The sequence below is a fragment of the Indicator indicator genome, chromosome 15 (genome assembly GCF_027791375.1).
Source record: "Indicator indicator isolate 239-I01 chromosome 15, UM_Iind_1.1, whole genome shotgun sequence".
NCBI classification, from domain to species: Eukaryota; Metazoa; Chordata; class Aves; order Piciformes; family Indicatoridae; genus Indicator; species Indicator indicator.
This window is the reverse complement of record NC_072024.1, coordinates 9,016,908-9,029,833: the sequence shown is the minus strand read 5'-3', so window position 1 is coordinate 9,029,833 and position 12,926 is coordinate 9,016,908. Positions and strand designations below refer to the sequence as shown.

Genomic DNA, 12,926 nt, shown 5'->3' with positions numbered 1-12,926 from the left:
ATGGTTTCTATCTATGTCTCTGCTTCCTCAAGATTGAACAATCGATAGTATCTGTAGCTTAACTAAAACACTCTTTCAATTCTTTCTGCAAATAGCATATATAATAGTTTATGTAAACCAAACTTCAATTTGTCTCTATTCTTTCTGAAATTCATTAAATGCTACAAGAAAGAAAGATCACCTCCATTACAGAGAACTGGTGTAGCTCGAATTAGAATATGGAAACAGGTTTTACAATAAATGTAGTCAGACTGCAACCATTAACTTTTCACACCATTAGAGATGAGGACAGACTCCTACTTCTCCATATAATTTATTGGAAAGTCTTGTCTTTAAATCAGAATGGGGAAAAAAAAAGGTAAGATTTTAAGTACTCTTTATCCTGACTGCTGCAATAAGCAGGGATAAGTTGACAAGGGCATTAAAGAACCTCTATTTAATTAGATGTCATGAGATCAAATAATATGAGTTTCTTGCAGAAATATAAAATCAGAGAATGGGAAAATCTGGAAAAGAGATGAAAAAGCACAAGCAAAAATTTCCAATCAGCAGTAAGAAATGCTTGTGATGTGGCATCTTAAACGCTCAGATCAGAAAATGTTTAGAAAGAAAACAGGGAAGACAAGCTCTTTCAGTGCAGCATTTAGAAATGACCTTCAGCTGCAAACATTTGCAGGCCTTTTAGGTATTAATGAATAAATATGAACATTCAGCAGCATTTTGCTTAGAAATGTTTAGTTTGTGTTTTCTGTGAAAGACATTTTTAAAAAAAAAAAAAAGTGGATTAATTGTGGGGTTTTTCCCAAGTATGTTTTGATGAAAGTTTAACTATAAAGGACTAGAGTCAGCCTCAGTAACTCTTCAGCTTTTAGGCCTGGGAGAAATTCTGCTCTCAAATACAGACAGCAAGACCACATCATAGTGCTTGGAAATACACGTGGGGAATTTGGCATCCACAGCAAGCTACCCACGAAAGACACGTAACGACGTGCCTTCTGCACGAACAGCTGGCTGTCTACCTGCCCAGAGCACGTCGAGGCCTTGGAATGAAGCCTCAAGGAAGAACTAACTCTCAGCAACAACTCAAGTGCTACTGGGAGTACATTCACTCTTCACAGCCTTATTCGGGCCGCAAAACCCAGAATTCTGTCCAAACTACTGCCAAACATCGCATGCTGTAGGAGCAGAAAACAGTATTTTACTGAAAGTACCCGAAACACCCCTGCCCCCCACCACAGCTCACAAGGCTAACGATACCTAAAACAGACCGCCCTCCACCAAGGCCCGCCCACCGACCCGCAATGATTGGTCCCTGCGTCCTGTCGTTCGTCCAATCTTAGTGGCGACGGCAGACTCGACCTCGTCTGATTCCGCCTACCAAGGCTCAACGCGGCCAATCAGCACCTACGGCTAAGCTCCACCTTTCCGGCCGTCTCCATGGTAGCGGAGGATGGAGGGGGGGGGAGAAGTTTGATGCGTCGAGGAGATCATGGTGGGTGACTGTTTTTCTCTTCGAAACTACCGAGGGTACAGGTAAATTAGACCTGCCTATGTATTCATTTTCTTTCTTGTCTTCCCCTCTTTTTATCCTACAGAGTGGTACATTCCGACGAGCTCGTATATCTTCCCCCCCTCCCCCTCCTAATGGTAGGATTCAGGGCGGCTCCTGCTTGCGCTCTCGCGCGCTGCCGCTGCTTGTCTGGGCTCCTGCGGCCGCCCTGAGGGTTCAGTGCCCGTCCCTGCCGTCCCTCGGCCTGAGCGTCCTCCCAGGAGACGGGGTGAGCGTAGGGCCGCTGGGGGAGCCTGCCCGCAGCGGCCCCGCACGTCACGGCTTACCTCACTCCGTGGCCATGGGAGCTGCATGTGAAGCACCCCGTGTTGCACAGGGCAGAGGATGCTCGCATTGGGTGTTTGTCTGTTGCTACTATTTGTAAGTTAGGCTCCCCGAGAGAAAGGAGGTGCGTGCGATTGTGCTCCCCGAGCTTTAGTTTGTCCCATTACCAGTACAGGCATTGCCATATGAACAGAGATCTCACCCGGAGTCGCAAGCAAAATGAAGCTCTCTGGCAGAGGGAAAGAACACAGAGGGAATGTGAAAGGGGAGGCATTAGCAACTGGCCAGCTGCATAGAAGCATTTTTCGGAGTGCGTTGGAATGTGTGTCTCTGCTGATGTTACAGTGCACATGGAAATAACTAGCTTCAAAGTTAGCGTGAATCTCTTGGCAGAGAGGAGGCCTTCCCTAGTGCTCTGACTTAGTGAGATCTTTTTGATCTCCCATCATTGTAAACATGTAATAAGTTCTTTTAGCCTGTTAGTGCAGCCACCTCTGAAGTGAAAAAAATGTTAGACTGTCAAACACTTTCAGCCGCCTGAAAGTGCTGCAGGATCTTGATTTGCATGCAGTGGGCAGCTAATTTTCCTTCAGATCTCAAATCAGTACAATGTAAACTAAGCATTATATTCCATCATGTATTGTGTTACAGTAGTGGAGAGCTGAGTTCAAGAAGTTTGTACTGAATTTTTCAGGCACTCAAAGATTAAACTGGTTTAGTAGCTTAAGTTGCCTGTTCTTATGCTTAGAGTCCTGTGAAGAGAGCATTGTATGTGAGGGGTAGTTATAAATGATACTTTCCATGTAACTTTCTGTTCAGAGTTGCATGACAAAAGCCAGAAATTGCAGGTTTAAGCAATAATACACAAATGATGCAAGCACATAGTTTGCGTGTGCAGATGTAAGCATCTGAAACTTGAGAAAACTTGATGCTAAGTTCGAAACATCGAAGTTAAATTTTAGCTCTGATAAATTATTAGAATCCTAAACCGTGTTGTGAGCATTAGCTGTGTGCATGTATTCAAAGCCTAATGTAACAATATCTTGTGGCAGGTTTTATGCAGATAGCTGGTATAAAAATGCCATGTGTGCAGCTTCTTAACATGGAATTGTTTAATAGTGAAAAGTATATGTTCATGTATGTCTTTGGAATATACTAATTTCACTTGGTTTTCCTTTTATAGAGTGGCAAAGCTGGGGCAAACAGCTGAAAATGTCATCCTATTTGGCTCAGGAGCTTCACCTTGCTAGGAGACATAAAGAGATGTAAGTAGTCGTTCAGCACTGTGGCCTGCTTTGCAGCAGTTGGTCTTGCCAGACCATCCTGTGAGCGGTGAATCCATGCTCTGTGCAGAGCGCAGTGGCATTTCGACATGGGGTCGGTGTTCCAGGAGGTGGCACTCTTCTTTCAGGAACTATTGCAATCAGCGTCCTCACTTGTGTTAAGAGTATTTGATGAGGTTTTTGACTTCCAATGGTGGTGCTGATTTAAGATTTATGTTGTTAACCTCCTGTCACCATTAAATCCCTATTTGGGGAAGGTAATTGGATTCTCTTTATGTCTCAATTATAGAATTAGTTCTTTGTTGCCCTGTAAACTCAAGACTGTGAAGTAAATACAGTAATGATTCAGAAAAATCTGCTTTTCTTATAAGAACTAGTACTTGCCAGTGAGCAAGAGTGGTACAGATCAAGTTACCCCAACCCACCCTGTCTTTACTGTTCTGGGAAATTCAGTGCTTCTGAGCACCTTAGCATATGAGGACTGCTGGTTGCAGTGTTATAGCGTCATATAAGCACAGCAGGTGCTGTCTGCCTGTACCTTTTCCCTCCCCCAGCACACCCACCCTGCAGCCGGCTTAATTAGCCCCATAGTTTTGAGAAAACTGAGTAAGGTAAAAAGGTTATTTTCTATCTCCTGAGCAAAATGTTCTACCCACTTAGCAAAATGTTTTCCTTTGTAGACTGTCTCAGAGATCAGAGCTGCTACAGCAGATGGAGGCTTATCTAGGAGACAAAAAGACTAAAAAGACATGGCAAACTCAAGCAGCTGATGCAGCTCATAAAAGGAATGCAGCACTTTTAAATGTAAGTTTCTGCAACTACCACGACCTGCATTGAAATGTCATGGTTATGTAGCTGAGAGAATTTTTTTTGAAGTGTTTGCTCTGGATATATCATTTGAATTCTCCTATATGCAGTTCCCTGTTCTGGAACTTGACCAAAAGTATTAAGTGACAAGTCTTTATTATCTAATGGCATCACTACCTATTTCCCATGCCCTTCTTACATGAGCCTCACGGTGGCAGCTGCTACTACCTTTTCTTTTTTTTTTTTCTTTTCAGTACATGTAGAGATGCAACACATGCTATTACATATCTGCTGAAGAGAATTTAAGAGTCTGACAAGACTCACAACACCTCTACATTTTGATTCAAGATACAAGGCTATGTTTGGAAATAGGGGCTGACCAGCCTGTAATGCTTTTAGTCTGGGGTAGGAGCTGTTCTCCCACTATGGCTGCGTGAAGTTGTGGAACAAGTTCTCACTTTAATGTTTTTCTTTAAAAAGGTGTAGAATGACTTGAAGAATCCTGCTTGCAAGCCTTTAAAAGCAGTGTTTGGTGTTTCTGGCTCTTCCTAGTGGTGATACTGTTAGTAATGTTGATAGCTGTTCTGCATACCTGTTGTCATATTTAGGTAAGGTTTGTGTTTCCTGGGTAGATTCAGTAGATGTTTGAGAATGGGCAGTTAAAAAGATCTAGGTTTGATGGCAGGGATTGCAATACTAAAACCTCTTCCTGAACCCCTGGCTTGAGCATCTCAGTTTGAAGAGATTACACTTGACTACTGACATGAGCACGTGTTTGGAAAATGCTTTTCTGCTGTTCAGGAAACAGCAGAAAACCTCTCATGCATTTTCTTTAAACTTACTTATGAAGGGTCCATATTGCATGTATTGTGTTTATGGAAACAATAACTTCTATTCTAGAAGATTACATGATAAGTTTGTCACCTTTTTTTTTTTTTAATGCAGAAGCTGCTTAAAATTTAAAATGTTCACATTTTGGCTGGGTATAATTCTACTGTAGGCTGCCTTTGTATTTAAACTGAAGTTATATTTCAGAAGTGTCAGACATGGCAGAACAGTTAATTGGGGATGTCACCTTAACTATTCTGTGACAAGGAAGACTTTTCAGCTTGGAGTCTGGTGCATTCTGGGCTGGGGCAGTCAAACCCCTCTGTAGTGAGTATAGATAAGTGCAGGTGCTTCAGTGGCAGGCTGGGGAGAAGTGGATAACCATCCACTTTATTTTTCATGCAGTTCAATCTCCACTGATTTAGTAATTTCAGCCATCATGAGTCCCATTTTCCATATGCATTTTAGAATAGATTCTTGTGTTCTAAATACGTTTTTTTTAAATTATTTGTATTTTATAAATGCATTCTCAGTTTACATAGACAAGCAAATATAATAAATGCAGTGTATATTTCTGCTTGCTGAAGGCTTGTATTGGAAATGTTAACAATAGCTCAGACATATACAGAGTGTAAATATTTTTGCAGTTAAACAGATATTTGCCATCTTCTGTCACATCCTCAAAATTGTTCTTTTCAAGTGTCAAAAATGTTGGTGTTTGTATGGAAAAAAAGCAAAAACATATGTATCAAAACAAATTCTGTTGCAGGATAAAGTAGCATAAATCAGTTTAAATCTATTAATTTTATACTAGTTTTAACAGGCATGCACTCCTGCAGATGCTTTCTGATAACAAGAAAACAGGGAAAAAAAAAACCTATGCAGAATACTATATGAGAAGCTTGAAAACAAGACTGATTAATGTGCCAGCTTCAGAATATTGTTCCTGATACCAGGCACTGTACATTTCACAGTTACCATGTGGAGAGTTGTTGATTTGGCCTACTCAAAAATACATGGACATGATGAAGTGTTATTTTTTTATTTGCATTTCTGTTTTTCTGCATGTAAGCAAAATCAGTTGTTTTCCGTATGTGATTATAGCAAAAGACATTTTTCTTTCTCTCTGCTAGTTGATATCTATGTGTAGGAAAGCTATTCAAAATTTATTTTCTGGTCAGTGAGAAACAGGGAACTATTTTTTTTAATTGAAATTTTAACATTATAAGCACAGCATTTTAACATAATGAGCAGAGTATTTTCCTTGATGTCTTTAGAGAGAGACTGCAGATAAGGGAAATCTATATCATTTGGTACTTATATAATATTGTTGGAATAAAAGCAGAAATTAGACTAGTATTTATAATCTCATTTATTAGATTTTTGTCAATGTTTTTTCTTGTGTTTAGAAATGTGTATTACTGTTAGGAACAGCTTATAACATGAAATAAGAAATAAAGAATATGCTATATAGTAATCAGTATTGGGAAGGTAATCTAGACCAAATTTGCTTTCCTTCACAGGCATGTAATTCTGGAATTATTTCAGTGGGATTCTGCCAGACTGATATCAATATAAGTGACAGCTGAATTTTGTCCCCCAAAAGTGATGCATGTGTCATGCATTCTATTTTACCTCTGGGGAAGGGTCTTGAATTGTTTTTATTCCAGTCCTTGTGGTTTTAGGGGAAGCGCTGGAAGATGCTCTCTTTTTTTCAGTACTGTGACACATTGGATTTGCTGTTATTTTCCCAAAGAAGTCTACACTACTGATGTATTTATTTTTATATTGATGAGGATTTCTTTTTCATACAAACCTTACCAGTTGTACAGACTCACAAGGAGTGCCCTCTAATCTTTCAGTAGTTCCAGTTATTTTCTAAAGCATGCTACACCTTCCAGCAAAAATTTCTTTCACTGTCTGTCATTAAATCAGTATTCTGAATGACAATAGACTGCACAACATACAAACTAGAGTGAGCAACAAAAAGACACATCCAATATCTAGGCTATGCCAAAGTGACCTTCTCTACTAAACATATATGCACAACTGCTGTCTCCTTTATTGCCTGAAAGACACTCATTTCCTATCACCATAAACATTCCAATGACTTAGCTGAATGTATGAAGAAATAATCATCTTGACTGGTGTTATCCCCTCCTGTGAAAATTCCTACAGGAATTAGGAAAAAGGAATTGGAAAGGAGGAAAATCTTACAAAAGACTATGAAGTGAACATTGCTGACTGATCCTCCTTTTCAGTGCAGTGATAACTTCTTCAGACTTGGTCTGAACCATACTGGTAGGAGCTTATTTTGGTGCTAATTATGGTGTGTCTGTTCAAAGTACATGCAACAGAGAAATTTCTCGCTTAGGCTACTTAAATCTGTGTTGTCCTCTGTTATTGTAACATTGTAACTTCAAATAGCTTCCATCTTTGCTCATGTTTATTCCCCTTCACATTTTTCCTGTTAGTTTTTCCTCACCTGAAAAGAGGCAGTCACTTGCTGTTTCTGAGGATTTAGATAAGTCTGAAATTTAGTTTGCTCTTTCCTGGACAGCCTTTAGCTTATGAGGGTGTGCACTTTGCTGTAGAAAAGGGAGAACAGTTTTGCTTGGATTAGGTCTGTAATTATGTACAAGAGGATGCAGTCATGCTGTAAAAGGAATTAATGAAATGAGATGAACACTGTAAATGAAGTGAGTGTATGTCTCACTAAGTTAAACTTCAACTAACAGTGAGGCTGGCTTTTGCTTTTATTAATCATACTCTACTGAATTTGAGTCATGTTTTTTTAAGCTAAACTTGAGTTGATTACCCTTTACTTATTGATGTATTCAGGTTGGCTGTTATTCAATACGAGTAATCATGTTTGGTCTCTCTTGTGGATATGCTTTTCCAGAATCTCACTCTTCTTTTCAGCGGCAGTGGTGGTGAATATTTGGGAAGTCCCTTTGGGGAATTTCCTCTCTCATTTAGTTTTTCTGTTGTACTCTTCACACCCGCTCTCTGCTCCCAACTCTGCCATCTGCTATACTTTCTTTCCCCCTCCACTCTGTTCAGCTTTGGCTTCTTCACACCCCACTCCCACGTCCCTTTCTGTCTCTCTTCATCTGCCCACCGCTCAATCTCTTCAATGTTTGGGTATGGAACTAAGCCCACAAGAATGGGTCAGAACTTTAAAGGGGGGAGGGTGGCTAGTTTGGGGGAATGTTTTGATTTGTTTGTTGCTGTTGGTTTTGGGTTGTTTCTTTAAAAAAAAAAAAAAAGAAAGAAAAAGAAGGAAGAAACCACAACAAAACACAGTCATTTAGACCTTTGTGAATCCAGGACACAATCACTGGACATGCAGAAACCCAAATACTGGGGTTTTTATAAGAAAGCTCTGTGAGGTGCATTGTCATCCAAGTTTGTCTGGTGAACAGCTTGCTGCAGCTCTACATTTTTGTGCACATGTTATGCATGCATATTAGCAAGTCATCTTTGTCTTGAGTAGTATCTTGCACATAATTTGCCTAGTTACTTTACAGTTACAGTAGCTAGAATACATCCTTTAGTTTTCCTGCAGCACAGAGAAAAGCATTCTGTTTCCCTCTGTTTTCTGAAGTTTTACAGAATAGAATTTAACTCTATCTACCCTAGTGTCCAAAGAGAATAACAGTGGTTTACAGCAACAGTCTTATGTGGTCGTGAAATCTCTTCTTGTATCAAAAAGGTAGAGCAAATATATTTAGAAACTGTAGGATGTCAGCCGTACTGGTTACTAGTTGAACTTCAGAATAACTCAACAGAAAGGATTTAACTTTAGTGCTATTATCTGAAGGTGGTTTAGCTGTAGTGGGTTTATTTAGTTAATTAAATGTCTTTATGTGAATGTGCATTTTCCTTTTAAAATTATCAGTGTTTAAAATGTACTTTGCCTGTGTTTTAGGATATAAAAGCAGCAGAAAAAAGGCTGCAAGAGAGAGTGTGTTTACTTCCACATCCCGATACTGTTAAGTTAGAAGTAAGTCCTAGAATTCTGTCTTTTCATTCACTGTTTACCAAATATTTGCCTTTTTTTTCACCTCCCTGAAGCGTGTTCTTTAAGTGAAAATAATTGATTTTAAAATCCAGTGACTGGTATAGCCGAAGGCCTGTGTACTGTGTAGCAAGCTGAACCTAAATTCTGGGGCAAAATCCCTAGATTCTGGAGCATTCTGGTGGAAATATTTAGCAGCTTTATACAAATTTGTGTTTAAAAAAGAAGTCAAATATGAAAATGAATATTATGAATATCAGAAGATAACTGCGTTTATTGTGTCTTCTTAGTCTGTTTTATATGGTCATCCTGTTTTCAGTCTGCCACAGATTGCCATCTTTACATTTCAGGGTCAACAGTTTATCAGCATGAACAGAGAAATTGCCACTTCTCAGTTGTTTTATGGCGTATGAGAGCTTAGGAAAAGTACCACTACATCAGGAACACTCTGGTTTTTTACTTCTCAACCTGTAGTCCCTAAAACATTATTTAAAGGTAAAAATGTTAGAGCAGCCAGTTACTCTGAGAACTAGATATTACCCTGATACAACATAACACGTTCAGTTCTATCAGTTCAGTTTTATCAGAATTATGCAGTGTTGAATGAATGATGACAGGAACAGTCCTGGGAACAGGAACTGGAGCACAGCTCTTCTTGATGCGAACTAAGCATCTTAACCACAGGCCACGGAGTCAGGTTCCCACTTGTGTTTCTTGCACCAGTAGTCTGTGGGTTCCTCATTGTATGGTGGCTTAGTTTCCACAGGCACAGTAGCAAGAGTGTCCCGCTCTAAGGTGTGTGAAATGGCACTGTCCAAGGAAGGGAAAGGTGTAGATCTGAAGCACTGCTGGGCAAGTGTTGTAATGCTTAGGCTATTACTTAAATGAGAGGCATCACTTCTTATCCTGGTTACTGTTAAAATGTTTGGTCTGCAGTTGCATGTTGTAAACAGCCTACTCCTATCCCTGTGATGGGGACACACTGATCACGCCTGTTCAGTGGGGTTTTCTAATTACTTTAGAAATTTTAGGCAAAAGAGTGTATTTTTTCCCTAGATACCTCTGTATCTTGAATGATGCGAAGAAAGATGCCAAGCTACTAATGCTGAACATATTTCAACTGTGTTCAGAAGCAGCTTTAGACTCTTGGAGAACTTTCAAGGCACCTCTTTAAAAGAGTTGTTTGGATCAGTTTTGGACTCCTTCTCCCTCTCTCCTGTGCTAGGTGTTAAGCTGCTTGCAGCATGTAGACTCAAGTCCGCACAATTGGAGAAGGCAAAGCAGTTGCTTCTGGCTGCAGAGAAGTCTACACGGCAGCAGCAGTTGAATTTTAGAGAGAACAGAGTTACTATTTGAAGGAGAAGATCCTAGTTCAGCCTTTTTTATACTTCTAGAGGAGAGTGCTATAAATAGTGGAGAAAGAAAACTTTCTTTCATGGTTCAAAATTCTTGTACGTGCTTTGTTCCAAAGCACTTCTGAGCATATTTCACTCAGGCATATATGTGTCTGTATTAATATACTTTGAAAGTTATGGCTATAATGGATCCCCAGCTTGCTAAGTCGGAGTAGTTTTGTGTGACAGCACATATGCTTGTCAAAAAAGATTCTTGGAGTAAATCTGTTGAAGAAAATATTTTTGTAAATCCTCAGGAGCCATAGTTATATCTGAGTTACATGTAAGGATCAAAATGATTAGCCAGGAATCTAATACAGAATTAGCTTTTTTTCTGAATGGATATCAGTGTTTGAAAATACTAGATTGGTAGATAGGTTGAAGTGTTGACTTAATACAGCTCTTTGATCACATTAATTTGAGGAGGAAGAAATTAGATACAGGACTTAAAATTTTCTTTAAACAGAGTTATCCTTAGGATACCAACACAAAACTGATGAATGGTATGTCCATTGCACAGATAAAAAGAAGTTAAAGTTATTACTCAGAGGCATGGGGTAGTGCAGAGAAAAGGCTAGATAATCCCCAGTGGGTTTCCTAGACCACAGGATAAGTATACAGCTTTTTTCAAATTTATTTTTTATTTGTGATCCAAATGCTGGAGCCGATTACTTCATCAGTGATTTATCACATCTAAAATTTTACTCAAATATTTTGAACGACATTACAGCAAGCTGTTCTAGGATAACCAATTTACATATCACTTTTCCTTTATAACATTAAACAGTTTTGGTTTTTTTCCACTTCAGAAATAAATTCCACTAACATATGTACTTCGATATAGAAGCTGCTTATGGAAAAGTTTGTAATCATGGGAAATACTTTATTAAAGGTACCGTGAGGGTCTAAACTAATCTGTTGCTTACCACAAGAGGGCACATTCAGTCACTTCACAGTTCATGCTGCAGAACGAAATCTTTCCAGGCTGGTATTTTATATCATACAAGTGATTTGAAATTTCATGTGTAAGTATGTTGTTCTTTTCTGAATTGCTTCACTCAGAAGGCAAGATTTAATATTGTATCGAATATCTACGTTGTTTTTGAACAGGCTGACACAGATTTTGAAATTAAGTTTGTTTTTCTCTTATATCTTTCTCAGACTCTCTATTGGGCATCAATAAAAGAATCTCTTCCCAAGTGGGAACAGTTTCTTTTAGGAAGAGCAGAAGTTCCTATTGGTTATAAGAAAACGAAAACTACAAAGCAGAACATAAGCTACCCAGAAGAAGAGTCACAAAAATAAACATTCTAGTTTCATTTTGTTTTGTAATGTATGGCTTAAACAGACAAGATCACCCAGATCAGGCAACAGAGTATCATGCATTGTGATGTAAATTATTCAAATGAAAATGAACTGTGTTGGATTGTTTGTTTGTTGAGCTGTGTGCAATTCCTTATTTTTGTTCTGTATTAGAGAGAATCCTCAAAAGGGTTTTTAGGATCAAAAGTGAGAAACACAGGTGTATAGAAACTAAAAAAGGCAATAGCCTTTTCAGCATGAGAAGAGTTTTAGGTTATTGTTAATCCTCCACTTTTACTTATAGGTGCGATAAGTAAAGACAGATTCATGCATTGTCTTTCTTCACTGCAGTTATCTGTGCTGTATGACTCTTAGTGGATGAGGGAGAAAGGAGGAATTTGTTGTTCACAGGATACACAGGCTGTTTGCCTCTGACTGAGTAACCTTGATTTAGCACAGGGAGTCTGTGTGAAAACCTTTGGGATAGCAGTTGTAGAAAAAACACTTTGAATTTCCATGTCTTGTTTTCCCTGATTTTTGTCATTGCTACTTCTATTGCTTCTACACCTCATTCCAGTAACTACTGCTACATTTCCTAACCTCCTGCTGCCTACTCTGTATTTCCTGTCCAATGGATGGGTAAAGACAAGAAAAAGGAAACAAATCCCTAGGATATTTTGCTACTTCTGGACTGCTTTTAATGCTATTTTCTTTCTTTTGATATAATCTACGAGTGAAAACTTTTACTTGGGCATGAAAAGTTTGAAAAAAAGCAAACTGAAAGGTACCTGGTAGTGGTTGTCCAATAACCAAGCATATAGAAGTTGAGGAGATGATATTTTCATTTTCAGCCACCAAAGAGCTCCTCAGCTTCCTCCTACAGAGATGCAGTATCAGTGAGTTTTGATTGTACATTGGACTAACTCAGTATGAAAATATCACTGCTATAATACAGTATTTTTTAAAGTATCTTGTGTCATTTCAGTGGAAGATCCTTCCAGGTGTGTGACTTGGCCTGCAGAAATTTAATCCTTTCCATAGCAAAGGAAGCCTAGAATTTTTTTTTTTTTTTTTTTTTTTTTTAGTTAAGAACCTGCATAAGAGTCAATATATTGTTAATTTTATCTCATATGCAGCAAACTACTTTCACCCCTGACCTGCATGTAGGAAAAAAAGGTTTTACCACTGCCAGTGTAAAAATGTCATGATTAAAAATTTTGCTAGGCTGCTAGTGAACTGATGTATGCATCTCCATGCTACATTGAGGAGATATACCCTGCTATTAAAAAAAATATATATATCTGGAGCATGAAGAATCACTGACACAATAAAATCAGAATTTCAGCTGTGATATGAAATGGTATGTTTTCAACAGGAATACTGAGAGTTCATGTTAAACTTTTTCTATTGAGGTGTCCATTAAACTGATAAGTTTTTACAGAAGCTGCCATCTTAGA

The 12,926-nt window shown here is 38.7% G+C and overlaps 1 protein-coding gene across 1 annotated transcript; it reads left to right on the top strand.

Annotated features, from left to right (window-relative positions):
• Nucleotides 1-3,046: 3,046 nt before the first annotated feature.
• Nucleotides 3,047-11,472, top strand: C15H3orf14 (chromosome 15 C3orf14 homolog). The gene is made up of 4 exons (XM_054387629.1): nucleotides 3,047-3,099; nucleotides 3,798-3,921; nucleotides 8,684-8,758; nucleotides 11,329-11,472. The coding sequence occupies exons 1-4, from the start codon at nucleotides 3,047-3,049 to the stop codon at nucleotides 11,470-11,472; spliced, it is 396 nt and encodes a 131-aa protein (XP_054243604.1).
• The last annotated feature ends 1,454 nt before the right edge of the window (nucleotides 11,473-12,926 follow it).

What these genes read in the sequence shown, in the direction of transcription:
- C15H3orf14 (XM_054387629.1), top strand. Translation starts at nt 3,047, where the DNA reads ATGTCATCCTATTTGGCTCAGGAGCTTCACCTTGCTAGGAGACATAAA. An exon ending in GCTAGGAGACATAAAGAGAT is followed by an intron (nt 3,100 to 3,797) that starts GTAAGTAGTCGT and finishes TTTCCTTTGTAG; the next exon opens with ACTGTCTCAGAGATCAGAGC. An exon ending in GGAATGCAGCACTTTTAAAT is followed by an intron (nt 3,922 to 8,683) that starts GTAAGTTTCTGC and finishes CCTGTGTTTTAG; the next exon opens with GATATAAAAGCAGCAGAAAA.